This window comes from Chlorocebus sabaeus, chromosome 16, assembly GCF_047675955.1.
Source record: "Chlorocebus sabaeus isolate Y175 chromosome 16, mChlSab1.0.hap1, whole genome shotgun sequence".
Taxonomy (NCBI): Eukaryota; Metazoa; Chordata; class Mammalia; order Primates; family Cercopithecidae; genus Chlorocebus; species Chlorocebus sabaeus.
Genome location: NC_132919.1, coordinates 53,471,989 through 53,493,696, shown reverse-complemented (window position 1 = coordinate 53,493,696; position 21,708 = coordinate 53,471,989). Strand labels below are relative to the sequence as shown.

The 21,708-nt window shown below is 51.4% G+C and overlaps 1 protein-coding gene across 2 annotated transcripts in view; it reads right to left on the bottom strand.

Annotated features, from left to right (window-relative positions):
* Nucleotides 1–5,765: 5,765 nt before the first annotated feature.
* SDK2 (sidekick cell adhesion molecule 2) overlaps nt 5,766–21,708 on the bottom strand; it is a 310,564-nt gene continuing 294,621 nt past the window's right edge. The window contains exons 44-45 of one of the 2 annotated variants that reach the window (XM_008011913.3): nt 20,416–20,542; nt 5,766–10,308 (exon numbers count right to left, since the gene is read on the bottom strand). In XM_008011913.3, the coding sequence (XP_008010104.1) occupies nt 9,955–10,308; nt 20,416–20,542 (481 nt within the window). In that variant the 3' untranslated portion in view covers nt 5,766–9,954. The remainder of the gene's footprint in view (nt 10,309–20,415; nt 20,543–21,708) is intronic. The other variant, XM_008011914.3, reaches the window with a different exon arrangement.

The following is a 21,708-nucleotide window of genomic DNA, read 5'->3' as shown; positions in this document are numbered from 1 at the left end:
TGGTGGTGTGCACCCGTAATCCCAGCTACCTGGGGGCTAAGCCATGAGAATCACGTGAGCCCAGGAAGAGGAGGCTGCAGTAAGCCAAGATCACACCACTGCACTCTAGTCTGGGCCACAGAGTGAAACTGTGTCTCAAAAAAAAAAAAAAAAAAAAAAAAGAAAGAAAAAGAAAAAAAGAAAGAAAGAAAATGAACTCACTGGCTGTTGCATGCCACCTCCAAGTCCCAAATCACAATTTGTATCCAGGACACGGTCCCTGTAGCTCTCCAGGCCTTCAGCATAGCCGACCTATGGCCCATCTGTTGGGGGGTCTGGACGCTGGGCCAGCAGCCCACCCGGGAAACAAAAGGAGCAGTGCTGGTGGTTTGGAGCTTGCCTTTCCATGTGTTGGAAAGAAATGGGGATGCGGCTGGAGGTGACCCTTCTGGAGGTCGCCTCTGTCTAAGAGGTTACTTCCCTGCACTTCATGAATCAGATGCCAGAGAAGGCGGAAATGACGCCCATTCCACAGATGGAGTAGCGAGGCTGGTAGAGGTTGAACTCAAGTTCAAGTGGAGGCTGGAATTAGTGAGAATCCAGGTTAGCCCAGGTAACCAAAAGTGCTCTATTCCATTTAGTGATTCTGGGAGCTTTGTTTCCCTATTTTCATTTATTTATTTTTGATACAGAGTCTTACTCTGTCACCCAGGCTGGAGCGCAGTGACGCGATCTCGGCTCACTGCAACCTCTGCCTCCTAGGCTCAAGCAATTCTCCTGCCTCAGCCTCCCAAGTAGCTGGGATTACAGGTGCCCACCATCACGTCTGGTTAACTTTTGCATTTTTAGTAGAGACGGGGTTTCACCATGTTGGCCAGACTGGTCTCGAACTCCTGACCTCAGGTGATTTGCCTGCTTCGGCCTCCCAAAGTGCTGGGATTACGGGCACGAGCCACTGCACCTGGCCTCTGGGAGCTTTAAGAAGAGGACCTCTGCTAAGTTCTGAGAGGCCTCCTGAGTTTTTTCCAGGTAAGCTTACCTTCTCTCAGGGGAGAGCAGTGCTGTGCACACTCCAAGCCAGCATGGTGTCTCATAGTCTCCTTGGTTTTCTTTCTTTTTTTTTCTGAGACTGAGTTTTGCTCTTGTCGCCCAGGCTGGGGTGCCATGGCGAGATCTCAGCTCACTGCAACCTCCGCCTCCCAGGTTCAAGTGATTCTCCTGCCTCAGCCCCCTGAGTAGCTGGGATTACAGGCACCTGCCACCAGGCCCAGCTAACTTTTTTTTTTTTTTTTTTTTTCGAGACAGTCTCCCTCTGTTGCCCAGGCTGGAGTACAGTGGTCGGATCTCGGCTCACTGCAAGCTCCGCCTCCTGGGCTCACACCATTCTCCTGCCTCAGCCTCCTGAGTAGCTGGGACTACAGCATCCGCCACCACGCCCAGCTAATTTTTTGTATTTTTAGTAGAGACGGGGTTTCACCATGTTAGCCAGGATGGTCTCAATCTCCTGACCTCATGATCCACCCGCCTCGGCCTCCCAAAGTGCTGGGATTACAAGCGTTAGCTACCGTGCCCAGCCAACTTTTTTTGTATTTTTAGTAGAGACAGGTTTTCACCATGTTGGCCAGGCTGGTCTACAAACTCCTGACCTCAGGTGATCCACTCACCTCGGCCTCCCAAAGTGCTGAGATTACAGGCATAAGCCACCGTGCCTAGCCTCTCCTTGGTTTTCGAAAGCGCCATTTCACCACCCATCTTCTTTGCAGATTTACCTTACTCTGTGTGTGTCTGTGTGTGTGTGTGTGTATAGTCATTGTTTCTTCCCCCCTACTGTATTTCACTGGTTACAGAGCTGTAGATGGCCAAAGTTCACTGGCCACAATTAGGGAGGGGCCAGCCTAGGATTCAAAATCAATGAGGAGGAAGATTGGAATTAAGGAACTGAACGCTGGCCAGGTGTGGTGGCTCATGCCTGTAATCCTAGCACTTTGGGAGGCAGAGGTAGGTGGATCCCTTGAGCCCAGGAGTTCAAGACCAGTCTGGGCAACATGGTGAAAGCCCATCTCTAGTAAAAATACAAAAAAAAAAAAAAAAATTAGCTGGGTGTGGTGGCCTGTGCCTGTGGTCCCAGCTACTCAGCAGGTTGAGGTGGGAGGATCACTTGAGCCAGGATGTTGAGGCTGCAGTGAGCTGAGATTGCACCACTGCCTTCCAGCCTGGGCAACAGAGAGACCCTTGTCTCCAAAACAAAAAAAAAAAAAGAAAAAAGAAAAAAGGAATTAAAGGACATCATGAGGCTTCTGGCAGGTCTAGAACATAAATGCCTTCTGTGCCTGCCACATTTTGGTGTTCAAAGCATTTTCCTCCAAGTCCCATGATTTTATTTGATCTTTATGATAACCTGATTGGTGGTAGATCAGGGGTCACTCACTTCCCCTGAGAAAAGATGCTTTAAGTCTCTCCATTTGCAAGGGACCATTCTAGAATCAGAACCCACTCTTCTGACTCCAGGTCCAGAATGTCTTCCAGGTTATTTTCTTTCTTTCTTCCCTTCCTTTCCTTCCTTTCCTTTCCTCCCCTCCCCCCCTTCCCTTTCTTTTCTTTTCTTCTCCTTCCTTCCTTCCTTTCTTTCTCTTTCTTTCTTTCTTTCTTTCTTTCTTTCTTTCTTTCTTCTTTCTTTCTCTTTCTCTCTCTTTCTTTCTTTCTTTCCTTTCTTTCTTTTCTTTTCTCTCTCTCTTTCTTTTCTTTTCTTTTCTTTTCTTTCTTTCATGGAGTTTCCCTCTTGTTGCCCAGGCTAGAGTGCAGTGGTGCAATCTCAGCTCACTGCAACCTCCACCTCCTGGGTTCAAGCAATTCTTGTGCCTCAGCCTCCTAACTGGGATTAACAGGTGTCCACTACCACACCCAGCTAATTTTTTGTATTTTAGTAGAGATGAAGTTTCACCATGTTGCCCGGGTCTTGAACTCCTGGCCTTAGGCAATCCGCCCACCTCGGCCTCCCAAAGTATTAGGATTACAAGCATGAGCCCCTGCACCTGGCTATGTTATTATCTTTTAACCAAACATCCTCAGAGCAGTGGGCATGGAGTTATGTGTAATGTGGGATTCCAAATGATGTATGAGATCGAAATTATCTGTAGTCAAAATTACCCTTGAAGCCGGGCGCGGTGGCTCAAGCCTGTAATCCCAGCACTTTGGGAGGCCGAGACGGGTGGATCACGAGGTCAGGAGTTCGAGACCATCCTGGCTAACACGGTGAAACCCCGTCTCTACTAAAAAATACAAAAAACTAGCCGGGCGAGGTGGCGGGCGCCTGTAGTCCCGGCTACTCGGGAGGCTGAGGCAGGAGAATGGCGGAAAAACCTGGGAGGCGGAGCTTGCAGTGAGCTGAGATCCGGCCACTGCACTCCAGCCTGGGCGATACAGCGAGACTCCGTCTCAAAAAAAAAAAAAAAAAAAAAAAAAAAATTACCCTTGAAAATCTCTTCATTGACTTGAAAATTGGTCATACAGTATACACGATTTGTGCGTGATATGTCCAGAAGCAGTCTTATCTGACCCGTTTAGTGAGCTAGCCATACTGACGGATACCCTATATTCCTTTTGCAAAACATGGAGATGTACACAGTAGCCTGAATGCCGAAGGTAGTAGGCTGCTTTCTCTCAGGCCAGCATACATCTGCTCCTACTGAATTGAGTTGTATGTTTACAAAGAGTCAATTATCACTGTTTCTGAACTTGTTTATGCCAGTTGTACTTTTTATAGTAATTACATAATTTAATTAAATATGAGGTAAGTAGATAAAATAAGAGTAGAAAAGGAGAATAACTGTTTCTCTGAAAATTATATTCAATGTTTTGGAAACAGAAAGTTGCAATAACTAAATAAAAGAGTGGGCTAGAGGCCGGGCACAGTGGCTCATGCCTGTAATCCCAGCACTTTGGGAGGCCGAAGTGGGTGGATCACTTGAGGTCAGGAGTTTGAGATCAGCCTGGCCAACATGGTGAAACCCCAGCTCTACTAAAATTATAAACATTAACCAGGTGTGGTAGCGGGCTCCTGTAATCCCAGCTTTTGGGAGGCCGAGGCAGGAGAATCATTTGAACCAGGGAGGTGGAAGGTTGTAGTGGGCAGAGATTGTACCACTGTACTCCAGCATGGGCCACAGGCCAAGGTTCCATCTCAAGAAAAAAAACAAACACCAACAAAACAACTATATATATGATATATATATATATGAATATGATATATATGAATATATGATATATATGAAATATATATATGAAATGTCCTGCTCCAGTTGTGTTTTGATTAGTTGAGCAGCCTCTGTATGAATGTCTGATGTGCGTTATGCAATAATGTACACTGTGCAAAGTAAGTGTACTCATTGAGTGGCATTACATGCCCAATTAACATGATTTCCCTACCTGGTACGATGGCTCATGCCCGTAATCCCAGCATTTTGGAAGGTTGAGGTGGGAGGATTGCTTGATCCTAGACATTCGAGACCAGCCTGGGCAACAGGATGAGACCTCATCTCTACAAAAAATAATTAGCTGGGTGTGGTGGCATGAACCTGTGGTCTCAGCTACTTGGGAGGCTGAGGTGGGAGGATCACTTGAGCCCAGGAGGTTGAGGCTGCAGTGAGCTGTGTTCATGCCTCATGCCACTACACTCCAGCCTGGGTGACAGCGCAAGACTCTGTCTCAAAAAAAAAAAAAAAAAAAAGAAAACAAGGTCGGACGTGGTGGCTCATGCCTGTAATCCCAACACTTTGGGAGGCCAAGGCAGGTGGATCACCTGAGGTCAGGAGTTCGAGACCAGCCTGACCAACATGGAGAAATCCTGTCACTACTAAAAATACAAAATTAGCCAGGCATGGTGGCATATGCCTGTAATCCCAGCTACTCCGGAAGGCTGAGGCAGGAGAATCGCTTAAACCCTGGAGGCAGAGGTTGTGGTGAGCCGAGATTGCGCCACTGCACTCCAGCCTGGGCGACAAGCACGAAACTCCATCTCAAAAAAAAAAAAAAGAAAGAAAAAGAGAGAGAGAGATTTTCCCTCTGTTTCTCTTGAGTCTATTGAGTCCACATGACTTAAGTAATGTGAGATAAATGTGGTATAACGCAACACCACTGTACTCATAAATTCGGCAATCTAAGCCCTAACTCTAACCCTGGGTAGATTAACTGGGTTAGATCCACCAAACAACATAACGTTTCTCACGGCATTAAGATCACTGGGATGTGGGGTGCTAGCTCCATAAATTAAAATGAAAATGGACAAGGAGCTTGCCTTAAAATATCAGAGAGGCAGCGTCATGTCTTGAGAGCCAGAAGGCTTTAGTACAAATCCTGGCTCCACCACTCCCCAAGGGCAAGCCACTTAAAGTCTCCCTGTCCCAGGTTTCCTCCTCGGGACTGTCACAAGGATTCCATGAGTTAATAAATGTAAAGTGATTAGAACTGTGCCTGGCACAGAGTGAATGCCATAGACATGTTAGCTATTGCTATTATTAGTATTATTATTCATTATCATTTGCATATTGCATCAAGTAGATTCTTATTCTAAAAGTTTCAAATAAAAAAAAATAGTGCATTTCACTGGAAGGCACAGATGTCCACTCACCTATGAATTAAGAGAGTAGATAAGTCAGACCCTTGACTCTTCTCTGCAAAAGCACAGCATGGCTAAAAATGGCTGTCTGGGGAATGAATTGCTTGGGTATGATACTAGGACAGGTATCCCCGTTCACGTAACAGGAAGGAAAAGAATGTTGCTTCAAAACTCCAAAAAAAAAAGTTTATTTATAAAATACTGACAGTTTGACAGGACACGGGACTTCTCGTGGTATATATTTCAAATCAATCTTTCTTACCTTTCATTTAAAAAATAAACCTGCTAACACGCTATATGACATAGAGATATATATTTTTTTCTTACAGACAGACACCTGCCATAATGAATACTCTCCCCATAATTTTTTGTTATATCTTTTAAATCAAAAAATAAAGATTTGTGTTGATTTTTGTTTCTGGAGTCTAGATGGATGGAGAACGATAACACGTTTAAATGCTTTTGGTTACTCTGATGGAAACAAAGAGAAGGGGGGGGTGGTCCCAAGGGGGCACCTGTGCTCAGGTGGTGGTGAGGATTGCCATGTGCGCATGCCCGTGGGTGTCCCTGGAAAGGGCCATACAGAGGCACTGGGGAGCGGGTGGTGGCTGCTCAGATGGTCTCCCCTCTACCTTCCTGCCCACCAGCCCCTCACCCAGGGTAGGCACCTTCAGATGTGCACTCTCGGAAGCTGAGGGAAGCCCCTGCCCAGTCAGAGTGGCACTGTGGTGAGGCTCTGGCACCTTTAGAAGCACTGCCCTGGGAGGTGTGGGCAGCAACAGAAGGCCTCGAGGCAGCGTGCAGCAGGTGGGGCAGTCCCCGCTGTGTCCTTGTTTCGTCTAAATCACGGCAGTGTCAGGTTTGGGGGTGGGAGTTTTGGGGGCCGGGTGGCGAGGGGTGGACAGAAGGGGGAGGCAGCCTGGGTTTGCAAGCTCTCTGGAGCCCTAGGAGGATGGTGGTTCTGGAGCCCAGAGCATCTTTTTGGTGTGTCTTGGCAGTGTGGGTGTGGAGCTGACGTCAACGCTGGAGGCGCAGCCAGGAAGGGGAAAGCCCTGGTATGCCCAGCGTGGGCTCCTGGGTGCAACACTGGGATATTGCTTAGGGCACAGGGAGGCAATGCCAAAGGTGCCAGGTGTGTCCTGGTGTGAACCTGCTTTGGGTGGAGTCCCACAACAGGCAGGGGCCCTGGCATCACTGGCTCAGAAAATCACAGGCCAGGAAGGGTCCCCATTACCATGGGCAGGGCCCACCACCCCTTTCTAACGTGGCCAGGTGTCTGGAGGAAGGTTGGGAGCCTCGGCTGTCCCAGTAGATATGTAAACAAGGGCAAAGAGATGTGTCCTTAAAACATCTAGAGTTCCACAGCTGCAGACCTGGGCTTCCAGCTGTGGCTGGGGCTGTGGAGACAATATTCCAGATGGGGGGGTGTTGACTAAGTGTGGGACTTTCACTGCGGGCCCAGCCTGATCTCATGGGCTTGTCTAAATTTGCATGGTGTCCTCGCCCTCTCAGACAATGGATCCCAGTCACGCCCCAAGTGCAAGCAACCCAGGCCACCTGTGCCTCACAGGGGAGAGACGGCTCCAGCCATCAGAGGGAGCTGCAGGAGTCTCTTTGCTAACACACATACAGATGTGTGTTCTGTGCATATTTGTGTGTGCATGTGCGTGAGCACAGGCGTGCATGGGCACCATCCTGCGTGTACACGTAGGTGTTAGCATGGGTGCGAATGAGCGTGTGGAGAAGGAAGGGGGTGGAGTATCTTAGTGCACTAGGTGATTCATTAAAGGCAAAGGAAAATTGGCCTCATGTGCGATATATACACAGACACAATGTTTTTACTCACCCCTGCTTCCTCCCAAATCATCTCTCACTGGGCTGGGCTAAAATAATTCCCTAATGCAAACTGGGAACTTCCTTAAATGGTTAAATGCTCAGCAGAGAGGGAAAAGGATGAAGTTATTTAAAAAAAAAAGATGAGAGGAAAGAAAAGCCGCGCAGCAGGATCACAGGCCGGCAGCTGCAGATGTGCTGTCATGGAGACGCCAGATGTTGCAGAGGGTGGGGGCGGAGGAGGCAGGGGTGGGGCAGGGTGTCCGGCTGACTCCACTGCAGCCCCCAGATGAGTCCAAGGAGGCCCCGAGAGCACCTTACTTCCTGGAGGGGCAAAACCTCAGCCCTTGGTTCTCCTTCTGGGAAGACTGTACTTCCCTTCCAAGGCCTCCTCACTGGAGAAATCACTGTTTGGACACTGGAGCTGGGCTGGCCTGTTTGCTGAGCCATCTTCCAGCACTGCCCTGTTCACATTTCCCAGGGGTCAAGAGCTTCCGGAAAAACTCACGGCTGAGTGTGCCCGTTCTTTGAGCCCCAGACCCTGACTTCCCTTCCCAGTCACCATTAGCACAGTGACTGACTAGGGGCTGGTGGGGAGGGGTCCAGGCTCTCTCTTACCTTGGTTTGTTTCCCAAATCTCCTACTCAGGCTTCCTCGAACTCTGCTCACCCACCCCAATAGGGCATCATCTCCTCTTGGGCAGGGCCAGCAGTGCCTGTGCACAGCACACACAGAGAGCCCTGCTCCACGAAGGGGCCCACGCTGAATTGGACAGGCCCCTGCGGGCCATCTGCCACCCATCTCGGCGGTAGGGCAGGTGTTGGGCTGGCTGAGCTCACAGAGGGCCTTGGACAACCTATGGAGTTAGATAGAAAGGCCTCTCCCTAAACCCTGGCATCCGTAAGATCCGTAAGTACCAGGTGGATAGGAAGATCCTGGCCACAAGATGTGGCTTTTTTCAGAACACTCCTTGGAGCAGATTGTGTGTGTGTGTGTGTGTGTGTGTGTGTGTGTGTGTGTGTGTGTAAAGGCTTTCCCTCCCATCAGCTATTCTTGTCACTTGGTCCCATCTGACCTGCCCCTGCTGGGCGTGCAATTCCAATGCTGGGTCCACTTTGGACTGAGCTTCCTGACCTGCCCCTTCCCCTCCCAGCCCTGGCCAGGCGGAGCCCAGCCTGGAAGCTGTTACTGGAGGTTAGGGTGCTTTTGCCTCTTTGTCTGTAAACTGGGTGCTAGGCAGACTGAGCAAATTCTGGGTGTTCCAGCCTCTGGACCAGGGACTTGGGCCACCCCTCTTGGCTCCTGTGCCTCTGTGCTTAGGAGGCTGCCGGGTGACAGCGAGAGGGACACAGATCTGAAAGTGAGTGTGCTGTCTGGCTTGGAGGACCCAAATGAGTTTGTTCTGGAAAGGATCCCTAGACCCTGTTCCTTGCAAGTGCATGGGAGATGTGTGTGTGTGTGTGTGTGTGGTGAGGATCTATCCAGTGCAGAGTGACGTGTCTGCCCAGAGGGAGATCCCTCACCTGTGCCCCACTCCCCAGCCTAGGGAAGCTCACTAGTCCTTTAAAGATGGGACAGATGGAACCTGGATTGGAAGAAAGAGAACAGTCAAAGCATCATTCTTATCTTGCCCACAATGCATTAAACCGAATTATCCCATAGTGCCCAGGCCAGTTGCCTTATTTACACCTCTGCTCCCCAGACTTCACCTTTCCTTGTCCGTGCTCAGGAAAGTCAATTCCAGCACAGGGAGGCAGGGTCAGTTGTGGGGGATTTCTCCTCTACCCTTGGACTCTCTTCCTTGGATTCAAAATTTAAAAAAATATGCTGGAACAAGGAAGGCGCTAAGCAAATTCTCACCCTTTAGTTTTTTTTTTTTTTCTCTTCCTTTTTCTAAATAAACCAAATGCTTGGTGGAGAAGTTGAGCAGGGGAGGTGGGCAGTAGAGGTTGCCAAGACAGGACAGGGGGTCTGGACAAGGCTGTCCGATGCCTGCCAGCCACGGTGATGGTGCATGGAGGGAGAGGGGAAGGAGGAGCAGGGAGGGAAGGCAGGCATGGCCTCCTGGATGCCCATCCTTTTTGCAGAGAGCAGTGGCAGTGGGTCCGGAGGTCCTGCAGGGACTGGAAGGGGGCAGCTGGGTGGACATCCAGAAGCTTCTTCCTCAGCCACGCCTGCCTGGCGGCCTCCAGTCCTCAGCCTTCGCTCCCCCTCTCTCTCCAGAGGCCCACCCCACTCTGTGTCCACAGCAGTGACACAACCACTTCCCCAGCTCCGTGTAATTCCCAAGGGAGCAGTGAACCCCACCATCTCAAAGCCGAAGAGCTGCTGGCCACACACATCCTCTCACGGTTTTCTCCCTCCTTCTGAACGCCGGCTTTGCTGGCCCTGGAATCTCTGGAAAAATAAACTCAGGAGGTGAAAAGTTGACTTGGTTTCGTGGTGTTTTGTGTTCTGGCAGGCGGTGAGAGGAGGGCGAAGGAGGAGTTTGGTGCCTTTTCTCTTTCTTGCTTTTTCCTCTTCCGATGTCAAACAAATGATGAAAATCCTGCTATGGGAGCCCGGGAGCCAGGGGCCAGGCTGCTGGGGGGACGATAGAGGGTGCTCTGCTGACTTGGGGGATTAGGGGGGTTCTGGGGCGTTGGAGTCCGACTGGCCTTGGGCCGAAAGAGGCTGCCCTGCTGGGTGCTGGTGCTGTTGGTGACGGCGGCGTGGTCCGGCTCACCCGAGTCGCTCTCAGTGTAGCTGTAGGCCTGTGCCCTTGAGATGCCCTTTTGCTGCCGCCGCCACGAGTTGTAGTACGTGGGGTCACTGATGTAGTGGTTGACAAAGGAGTGGGCCTTCTGGTGGTTTGAGTCGACCTCGTACTCGCTGTCACTTCCCTGGGAGGACAGAGAATCAGGGCGTGTCAGTGGCCCCGTAGGGACAGGCTATTGTGGTCAGGGCCGGAAGGCACAGGGTATTCTGGTTCAAAACTCTGCTCTGCCTTTTTCTTTTCTTTCTTTTCTTTTCTTTTCTTTTTTTTTTTAAAATTCTGAGACAGAGTTTTACTCTTGTTGCCGAGGCTGGAGTACAATGGCCCAATCTTGGCTCACTGCAACCTCTGCCGCTTGGGTTCAAGTGATTCTCCTGCCTCAGCCTCCTGAATAGCTGGGATTACAGGCGCCTGCCACCATGCCCAGCTAATTTTTTGTATTTTTAGTAAAGATGGGGTTTCTCCATGTTGGCCAGGCTGGTCTCGAACTCCTGACCTCAGGTGATCCACCTGCCTCGGCTCCCAAAGTGCTGAGAGTACAGGTGTGAGCCACCGCGCCTGGCCTGCTCTGCCTTTTTCAAGACTTGGACTCTGGGCTTCCCAGCTCCCTCGCTGCCAAGGGGGTCTGGTGCCCGTTTGTGCCCGCCTGCTGCTTCCTTCAGAGCAGATCCCAGACCGGAAGGGTCTCCTATGGGGTTGGCTTAGAGCTGGGAGATACCTGATAGAATCAGAAGACCTGAGTTTTTATTTTCTTTCTTTCTTTTTTTTTTTTGGAGACAGAATCTCACTCTGTCACCCAGGCTGGAGTGCATTGGCATGATCTCAGTTCACTCCAACCTCCAACTCGCAGGTTCAAGCAATTCTCCTGCCTCAGCCTCCTGAGTAGCTGGGATGACAGACATGTGCCACCATGCCTGGCTAATTTTTTGTGTATTCAGGGGTTTCACCACGTTGGCCAGGCTGGTCTTGAACTCCTGACCTCAAGTGATCCACCTGCCTTACTCTCCCAAAGTCCTGGGATTACAGGCGTCAGCCACTATGCCTGGCAAGTTTTCTTTTCTTTCCTTTTTATTTTTACTTTTATTTATTTTTATTATTTATTTATTTATTTACTTTTTGGGACAGGGTCTCACTCTGTTGCCCAGGCTGGAGTGCAGTGATGTGATCCTCACTCACTATAGCCTCAACTTCCTGAGCTCAAGCTATCCTCCCACGTCAGCCTTCTGAGTAGCCAGGACTATAGGTGCATGCCACCATGCCCCGCTAACTTAAAATAATTTTCTCTTGTGATGAGATTTCCTTATGTTACCCAGGCTGGTCTAGAACTCCTGGGCTTAAGTGATCCTCCTGCCTTGGTCTCCCAAAGTGCTGGGATTACAGGCATGAGCCACTTTACTTCACCTTTGTTTTGTTTTGTTTTCTTTTTTCTTTTTTGATAGGCAGTTTCGCTCTTGTTGCCCAGGCTGGAGTGCAGTGGCGCAATCTGGGCTCACTGCAACCTCCACCTCCCGGGTTCAAGTGATTCTCCTCCCTCAGCCTTTGGAGTAGTTGAAATTACAGGCACCTGCCACCATGCCCGGCTCATTTTTTCTATTTTTAGTAGAGATGGGGTTTCACCATGTTGGCCAGACTGGTCTTGAACTCCTGACCTCAGGTGATCCACCCGCCTTGGCCTCTCAAAGTTCTGGGATTACAGGCGTGGGCCACCGTGCCCAGCCTAGCTTTGTTTTCAATTGAAGTGAGGTTCACATAACCGAAAGTGAACCATTCTAAAGTCTATGACTCGGTGCATTAGGACCTTCACAATGTTGTGCGACCACCACTTCTATCCACCCCGAATCATTTCCATCACCCCAAAGTAAAACCCTGTACCCAGGAAGCAGTCACTCCCCATCTCTGCCCCCACCGGGCACTCCCTATATCCATGCCCCTGGCAACTACTAATCTGTTTTATGTCTCCAGGGATTAACTTATTTGGGACTTTCATAGAAATGGGATCATATAATATGTGGCCGTTTGTGTCTGGCTTCTCTGACACAGAGCCATGCTTTTGAGGTTCAACCACAACCTACTAAGTTATCATCTTGGTCCAGCTTCTGATTTACTTTGTGACTGGGGACAAAGCCAGAGCCAGATTAAGACCTTTAGAGGCTCCGGGCAGTTAAAAAATGCCTGTGCCTGTCCACGTGTGATCCAACATAAAAACAACACTTTGTTACAAACTAAGCATGAGAAAAATCTAAACAAAAGTTCAGAATTTTCATGTAATTAAAACCTTAAAGTTGTTATTATTATTATTATTTTTGAGATGGAGTTTTGCTCTTGTTGTCCGGGCTTGAGTGTAGTGGCATGATCTTGGCTCACCTCAACCTCTGCCTCCGGGGTTCAAGCGATTCTCCTGCTTCAGTCTCCTGAGTAGCTAGGATTACAGGCACACGCCACCACACCTGGCTAATTTTTGTATTTTTAGTAGAGATGGGGTTTCGCCATGTTGGTCAGGCTGGCCTCGAACTCTCAACCTCAGGTGATCTGCCCATCTCGACTTCCCAAAGTTCTGGGATTATAGGCGCGAGCTACCGTGGCTGGCCTGTTTTTTTGTTTGTTTGTTTGTTTTTTTAGAGACAGGGGTCTCTCTTTGTTGCCTAGGCTGGTCTCAAACTTGTGGGCCCAAGCTATGCTCCTGCCTCTCCCAAAGTGTTGGGATTACAGGCATAATTACACTACACCCAACCTGAAGTTTTTTGTTTTTTGGTTTTTTTTAAAAGATAAACATATTAAATTATTCCTGACTTTTTTTCCCGACACTCTGATGGCCTAGGCACAGGCTTCATCTATCTATTGGGGACATCAGCCCCAAACAAGAATCCATCTCGATTGGAAAGTGAAATCTGAATTGTGGAGCTAAAAACATTGTGCACCCGTTCCCCTACCCTGAGCTCCAGCCATGTTCTGAGAGCTAATAAGACAACAGATGGGACCACCCTCAGAACTCTCTGGAAGAGAAGTGCTCCGATTTCAGTGTACAGCACACGCTCAGTGCACTGCAGCTCAGAGGACCCTACCCAGGCCTCCTCAGTCCTCCCCAGTGAATGCCCCTGCCTGGGGGAAGTTAGTGAATCACAGCAACCCAAATAGAACATAAAACCCAGGTAGCCCAATCCAAACAAGTTTGGGATGGGGAGCTGTGTCCTGCTTTACAGGTAAAGAAAATGGAGTGGGGACTTTTGTCCCAAGGGTCTGGGCTTTGGGAAATGAGATGCACGGCTTGTTCTCAGGAACTCAGAGTCCTTCATAACATGGGGATACATCTCGAGGGACGTAGCTACAACGAACAGAACTATAACGAACCCTGCCACTGGATCAGGCACTCTGCCAGACAGTCCGAAATGCTGACGTGTATAACCGGATTTGATTTTCACACCTCTGTGCTGTAACTCCTATGGCTACCTGAGCACCGATGCTGCCTGGGTACTGACGGGCACATAAAGTACAGGAAGGGTGAAGGTTTTGCTGGGGAAGTGATCCGGCCAGGCTTGAACTCCAACCTGCCTGATTTTCTAAAGCCCACGCACCTCTTAACTCCTACACTCCTGCCTGGAGACCACAGGATGGGAACAAGAGCTTCCCCACAACCCCCCACCCCGACTCCCAGCAGGAATTAAATACTCCCTAGTCCATCTGCTAATTTATGTTCTCTGGCCCCTCCCCTCCCTCTCCTCACCCCTCTACAACCCCAGCCACTCTCCTTACCACCGCCCCCAGCAGACACTCCCCCACCAGGACCTCAATCCTCTTGGCAGGCACAGACGGCTGCCCAAGACAATGGAAAGTCCCTGGGCTCGGTCTGCCCCATGACGCAATGCAGCAAAACACAAGCCCCTTTCTGTGTCTACCGCCCAGCTGCTGGCCCAGGAGAACAAAGAGGGGGTATAGGCAGGGCAGGAGACTCCATATGCCCAGCAGGGGCACCTAACGCAGGGCCGAGTGAGGCTGGCCTGGAGCAGCGCGGATCTGTGAGGCAGGAGGCTGGGGGTCTGTCCCGCTCAGGAGCAGTGAGGGTCTATGAGTGCGGGGGACCAGACAGGGATGTCCCCCAGTTTTCCCTACAGGTTCGGTCTCTCCACCCACTAACTGACTTGAACAGTTGTTGGCATCATCTGCAGGGGTTCTAGAATTTTGGCTAGCCCCAGGCCGCAGCCTTGCAGAGGAGGGAACCCCAGGACGACTGTGGGACCAGTGGAAAAGAGTCTCTGCGGGGAGGAGCTTGCGGCATGGGGAAGTTCTGGCCCTTACCAGCAGGCTGTCTCAGCCTCAGTGTCCTTGTCTGCAAAATGGGTAGAGTTCTATAGTTCACAGGGTGAAATGAGCTAACCCAGGAGAGAATGCTGTAAAAGGTATTATCAATGGGGACAGTGAGGGTGGGCCTCGGTGGGAAAGGGAAGAGACGGAGTGAGAAGCCTCAAAGTCCACCTGGCAGGGATTAGAAGGGGCCAGGAAGCCGGGGAGGCTAACTCAGTGCTCAGGCAGCTGGAATGGGAGAAGAAGGTTAGCTGCCCGCTCCCCACTAACCCCCAACTCCAAGAGAGGGGCATGTCTGGACTGGAAGTAAGGTGGCGAGTGGGGTTCTCTGGCCCTCCTAGGGGCCCAGATCCCAAAGCCCACTCATCTAGACCATCCCCGTCCTACCAGCTACTATCTGTCAAATGCTTACTGGTCCCAGGCACTCTATGGGCAGCATCTCGGGGATGGAAGGCACCAGAAGGAAGAGCAGGGAGCCAAACAGAGCTCGCGCTGCGGGAGGGGCCAGGCAGGCCAGAGTCTGGTCTTCCTCTTCCCCCGCTCCGCCCTCCAAAGCCCAAGCAGGGGGGCTTTGCATCAGCGACTGCTGCTCCCGCCTCCATCTCCCTGAACATCTGTTTCTTTTCGGGGTGGGGGTAGGGCGAGAAGAGAAGAAAGCGAGGGGGAAACCAGGGGCTCCTATTGCGGCTTTCAATTCTCACGGGCCTCGGTAATTGAATGCAGCTTCCCAGGGACTGGCCCAGCACAAAGGGGGCCTTTCAGGGGCCGTCCTGCCAGGCCACCAGGCAATCAAGTGACTGCTTCGTCTCCCTGGTCTCTTAACAGCTTCTCAAAGCCACTCAATCAGCAATTACTGGGGTCTGGGGACGGGGAGCACAGACTCCAGGCCTGGTGATGGGAGTGGGGAGGGGGGACCAGAAGGAGGCAGGACCCCGGAGAAAAGAGGAAGCCAAGCAAAGCCCTTTTGATTTTTTGTTCATCTCCAGCCCAAAGGATCTGGCACCAGACTCAGCCTTAGGGAAGGTGTTGAGACCTTGGGGTCAGGCAGGGGACCCTTATCTTGTTGAATCTCATGGAGTCTGGGAGGAATGTGTTGCCCTAGATGACAGAGAAGTCACCCTGTGAAACTCCGTGGGAGACTGGAAGCAGGAGCCCCTATCTCATCCATGGTCCCAAGGGCTCTGCACTGATTCTAGCCTGAAGCCGGCAGCGCACCTGTGCAGGGTGTTCCGCCTGTCTCCTGGATGCCTCTACCTGGAGGGCCAGCTGGGGTCTCTCTGCAGGGGCTACAGCCTCTGGATTAGAGGTGGGGTAGGGGTGATGTGTCTCCGTGTGTCTCTGAAGAACCTCAGAATTGTGCCCCTGGAGGCACAATTTTGTCGAGGCTCTGGGCTCCCTGTGCTAAGACAGCTGGAAATCTCCTAAGAATGTCCTTTGAAAAATGTCAGCTCAGAAGCAATGTCATATGTGCTACCTGTGCCCTTATAGGTAAAGTGACAGCAACGTGTGCCCCTCCCCCTGACAGCAACCGGCTGTCAGAGATGTCTGTGGTTCAGGAGGCTCAAGGGAGGTCACTGGGGTGGGGCTGGAGGCAGTGAAGGCCTCCTTCCTTTAATCTCCTCTCCGTGCTGGGCAGCTGCATCAGGCCAGGCTGTGGTAGGCACTACCCTCCAAGCAAGCTGGCTCTAGATTTGAATCTCAGTTGCTTGTACTTCTGAGCTCTGTGACCAAGGGCACACCGCTTGACTTCTCTGAGCCTCAGTTTCCCCAGCTGTTAAATGGGGATGGTTTCACTTGCATGGCAGGACAGCTAGATGTTAAATGAGAATATACAAAGCACATGGCTTGGTACACAGCAGTCGCCCAGTATGTCTCTCCCTGGCCTGGCTCTGCCCTGCAGCGTGTTTCTCGTTTGGCACAAGCTTGGGTTGCCAGGATCTGGGGTGAAGTCAGGCTAAGGAGAACCAACGAGGTCTCAGCTGAGCCTATTGGACTAATAGCCCAATCTGATGGAAAAGTGGCAAACACAGGTAAAAGGTCAGAGCCATTCAGTAGAAGGGTGATAGCAGAACATGATCCCACTCCAGCCAGCTGCAAACATGCATGCTTCCGTTCTATGCATGACCCTGTCCTGTTCACACTTTGAGGCCCAGCTCAAATAAATGCCACCTCCTTCAGGCAGCCCTCTCTGAGCCTCCAGGGGAAGTGGTCTCCTTATGGTGCTTTATCTGCCTCTGCACTGCAGGAAAGAAACAGAAAGACTTGGCCAGGTGTGGCGTGGCTCATGCCTGTAATCCCAGCACTTTGGGAGGCCGAGGTGGGCAGATCACCTGAGGTCAGGAGTTCGAGACCAGCCTAGCCAACATGGTGAAATCCCGTCTCTACTAAAAATACAAAAATTAGCTGGGCATGGTGGTAGACGCCTATAATCCCAGCTATTCGGGAGGCTGAGGCAGGAGAATCGTTTGAATCCGGGAGGCAGAGGTTGCAGTGAGCCGAGATTGCGCCATTGCACTCCAGCCTGGGGGACAAAAGCGAGGCTTTGTCTCAAAAAAAAAAAAAAAAAAAAAAAAAAAGAGAGAGAGAAAGACTTTTGTTCACCACTTTCTTCCTCAAGTTACTGTGGTTCCATAATGTTTGAATGAGAAATGAAACCGTGGTTATTTATACACATATGGTCTTCCCTAATAAATCATAACATATTATAACACAACATTCATTAGAGTCTGTCTTGCCTACTACTGTAGCCATCATTCCTATATAGCGTCTGCTTCTGTTTTGTGGGTACAGAACAAATAGCTGTTGAGTAAATGCATCAAGGAATGAATGAATGAGCTTCACAGAGAGCAAACCCAGCACTTACAGCACTTACTCCTCCCAGGTACCACACAGTCTCACCTGTGCAGGGCAGATGTCATAGGGAGAACCGGGGGCGGGATGGATTTTGGGCTTGTTGTCAGGGGGTGGGGGCCTTCCCAACTCTCTCTTTTTCATCATCTTTACTTGAAAATGGCCTTAATGCCACCAGTGCCTCCCAGAGGACTCTGAAGCTTAGGTGGTGTCATTCACGAACAAACCTTAGAATCTTTCCTGGCTTCTACTAAACACTTCATAAATGTTTGCTATTATAATTCGGTGCATAATAGATGGTACAGAAAATAGGATTCATGGCTGGGCATGGTGGCTGACACCTGTGATCCCAGCATTTTGTGAGGCCGAGGTGGGTGGATCACTTGAGGTCAGGAGTTCTAGGCCAACCTGACCAACGTGGTGAAACCCCCATCTCTACTAAAAATACAAAATGAGCTGGGCGCGGTGACACACACATGTAATCCCAGCTACTTGGGAGGCTGAGGCAGGAGAACTGCTTGAACCCGGGAGGTGGAGGTTGAGGTGAGTTGAGATCGCGCCATCGCACTCCAGCCTAGGCAACGAGGGGGGAACTTGGTCTCAAAAAAAAAAAAAAAAAAAAGAAAAGAAAAAGAAAACAAAAAAGATTCACTCTGTGTATCTTCTTTTTAAAGTGTGCTTAATTTCATTGCAATGCACTTGAAGGGGCTGTCCATGATATTGCAAAAACTGAAGATCAAGATTAGACAGTGTATGCCATTGGCTTGGAATTTCTTTTTCATTGCGATTTACTTGTGTGCTAAGTATATACATTTTTTTTTTTTTTTCTACCAGACTTGGGCTCTTTTGAAAATGCAGTTGCCATCCAGCCATGCTGCGGTGTTAAAGTTCCCTCAAACAGGTCAGGGGCCTTTAAATCTCCAGTCTTTGCGTGCATCCTGCCCTCTGCCTGGTGCCCCCTTCTCCTGCACTCTGGGCCCTCTACGGGAGAGCCGGCCCCTCTCTCCTCTAGCCCATCACCCACAGCTGAATTATAGCCTTTCTCACATCGCATCATGTGTGTTTGTTTATAAGTCAAACTGACGCTTTGTTTATTACCATATCACAGGAAAACGACTGGGCAGATTTCCGCCAATTTTGGAGAGTGAGTTCTGGGTGGTCTGACTCAGAATATAAACCAGGCAGCATAGGCAAAACCCACTCGACAAAGACCTGGGGGAAGGGGTGCCCTTGAAAAGACAGGCAGTCATTTTTCCTGGTGGCTGAAACGGAGGGCCCCGGCCTGTGCAGCTGCTGATCCTCTGGGATGTACCTTTGCACAAACTGTCACAGGCAGGAGAACGACCAGTGGCATCCCCATCAGCCCCCACTTGAAGGTCATAATGGTGGGGGCTCCGCATTGCAGATGCTGATGGGTAGCCGAGCTGCTTCTCACATGGCTGAGTGGCAGCAGCACTGATTTCTTTAGAAGCCTCATAAGGACCACAGTGGGGCCGGGCGCACTGGTTCACGCCTGTAATCCCAGCACTTCGGGATAGTGGGGCCGGGCGCACTGGTTCACGCCCGTAATCCCAGCACTTTGGGAGGCCGAAGCTGGGGAACACTTGAGGTCAAGCATTCGAGACCAGCCTGGCCAACATGGTGAAACCCCATCTCTACTAAAACACAAGAATTAGTCAGGGGTGGTGGCACATGCCTGTAATCCCAGCTACTCGGGAGGCTGAGGCAGGAGAATCACTTGAACCCTAGGTGGAGGTCTCAGTGAGCGGAGATTGCACCACTTGCACTCCAGAGCAAGACCCTGTCTTAACAAAAAAAAATCTTATAACTTGGATCACATGGGTTTTGTGCCCCACAATAGGTCCCTGGGTAAGCCATGCTAAGTTGGGGTCTCTGTCCCTGCCAACTTTGAGCTAGGGAGTTAGGTCCAGCCTTCTCGGCTCTGCCAAGTCCATCAGTAACCCTGGAGCTGAACAAAACAGCAGTGAGTGACAGACCCTGAGCCCACGGGGCCCACCACGTGATCCCAGGCTTCCTGGCACCTCCTGCAAAGCCAGCAGCCCAGCTCCCTGCTGGCACCTCTTCCTTCACTTCCTCTCCCAGGCCTGGGCAGAAAGGTCCAGGGCGTGGGACGCAGTGGCCTTTCGTGGCCTTTCGTGGCCTTTCGTGGCCCTTTCCTTAGTAACCACTAGGCTTGGCGGAGGCAGAGAGGGTGGGGGTGGGAAGCTGTCAGGCTGCATGATTGGAATACACACAGCCCCTCCCCCACAAGCCTGGGACACGGTGTCCCTGTGTGACCCACCTAATGTCTGCTCTCTGAAGCTCGGAATCTTCCAGAGGCACTGAACCCCTCTTGATATAAAAGCTGACATTTACAGAACGGTCGCCGTGTGCCTGGCTCTACGCTGAGTTCGTCTGTGTCTAATCTCAGCAGATCCTCGCCATGGCCTCAGGACAGAGCCTATTATCACCCCTGCCTGTTCCACAGATGGGGAAACTGAGGCTTAGAAAGGTTACTTGGCATATCCAGGACATCCCAGGTCACGGGCAGCAAAGCCAGGATTCACACTCAGGTCCAAAGCTCCAAAGCTTAACATCCCCCTGGTCTACACTGCGTCTCATCCTCGGGGCTCCAGGACACCCAGCCCTCTGTTTCTGAAGCTTGTTTTGATCCATGAGTAGTGAAGCTGAGCATTTTTCCAGGTCTCTGGCCTGGAATGCAGGGCTGTGTGTCAACCTTCTCCCCAGAGTCTCCCTCTCCGACACCTTCAGCATGCTCCCTTGCAGGCCAGACCTAATGAGTAACTGAGCCTGTGGGGCGACCCCTGAAAGTAGAGAGAGCCATGATCTGCGGGGGACCCCCTATGATCAAGGTTCCCGGGACCCCATTAGCACTGGCTGCAAACTTTGAGCAGAACTCGGGAGGGGACAAATGGCCCATATATGACTTCAGGGTGGTTTCTCGGACCCTTTAGTCTTTACTGCCCCATGAAGGAAAGGAAGAAAGCCCATCTACCTTCACCGTCCCACTCTGGGAGGCGCTGCTCCCTCCCCTCCGCAGGACACCTGGCCCTCCTGCCCTCACCTGAGAGTCGGAGATTTCTGAGGGCTTCTCGGTCAGGCTGCTGCTCTCTGCAGGGATGAGGTCATTGTACTTGGTGACATCCTCATCCGAGTAGTGCAGGCTGCCCGGGCTGGGCCTGGGGGGAGACCTGGAGAGAGTGGGGAGTGGGGCTGAGAGGTGCACTCACTCAGAGCAGCCTCCCCTGGCCTAGGGAGACCACAGCGGGGCCTGGGGGGCATGGATCCCCACCACCCTGTGCTCCTCCTCCTTCCTGGGTCTGCCTTCCAGGGGCCTGGGCCTGGGAGATAGGAACCTGGAGGAGGGCAAAGAGGGAAAAATGGGGTGCCAGGCTAATGCTGTCACGGCAACATGCAGGGTGAATATAGGGGGGATGTCACCATGGCTGGGTTCAGGACCCCACATCCTGGGGTTGCTTTGGTGCAAATGGGATTTTTGTGCACACTCAGTGGCTTTGGGGGCACACAGTGGCCTGGATGTGTGTGCACTGTGGGTAGGAGAGGCTGGGAAGGGCAGGCGAAGGTGAGGCCATGTGTGAAATGCCCCCTTGTTACATGTGGCAGGGCCCCGGAGCCAGCCTGGCGGGGCTGCTGTGGTCATGCTGGGCCTGGCTGGGCCTGCTGTGGGGGCCTCAAACAGCTCTTTCTTTGGAAGGCTGGATTTGGCAGAGGATAAGAGCTGGGCTTTGGGAGCCCCTCCCTCCATCCTCTAGATGAACACACACGTAGCTTCGTCCCTCTAAGACAGAGACAGAGGGAAGCTTTGTGAGCTCCTGGGAGAGGCTGGACTCCTGACTGCCGCCTCCAGTGAGCTGGGAATGCCAACAGGGCCGAGGCCGGAGACAAGAGCCCTCTGGCCCAGTCTTTCTTGAGCTCAGGGGAATAGAAAACCGCCACACAACAGGGGAGGGTCAGGTGGGCCCTAGCAGTTGCTCGTGCCCTTGGAAATGGGCAGCCCAGTGGCCATAAGGAGTAGGGACTAGGAGGGGGCTGGGGTTAGAAAGAAGTCAGGAGAAAACAGCAGCTGTACTCACGCCACCAGCCTGGTCCTGTCCTTATGGGCTGCTTTCAGATGCTGCCCTTTGAGGCTGATGGGGATAGGAGGTTGTCCTTTAATAGGCAGAAATAAGGACCGGGGGAGAGGGTTTCCCAGATGGGGAGGAAGACGGTAGGACATAGCGATAATGGGGGTGCTCAGGCGTCCTTCACTAAGGTGTGTTTGCTCGGTCTGCGTTGGCTGGGCCTGTCTTGCCTTTGGGGCAAGTGACGATCTCCAGGGCCGTTTCCCTGGCAGTTG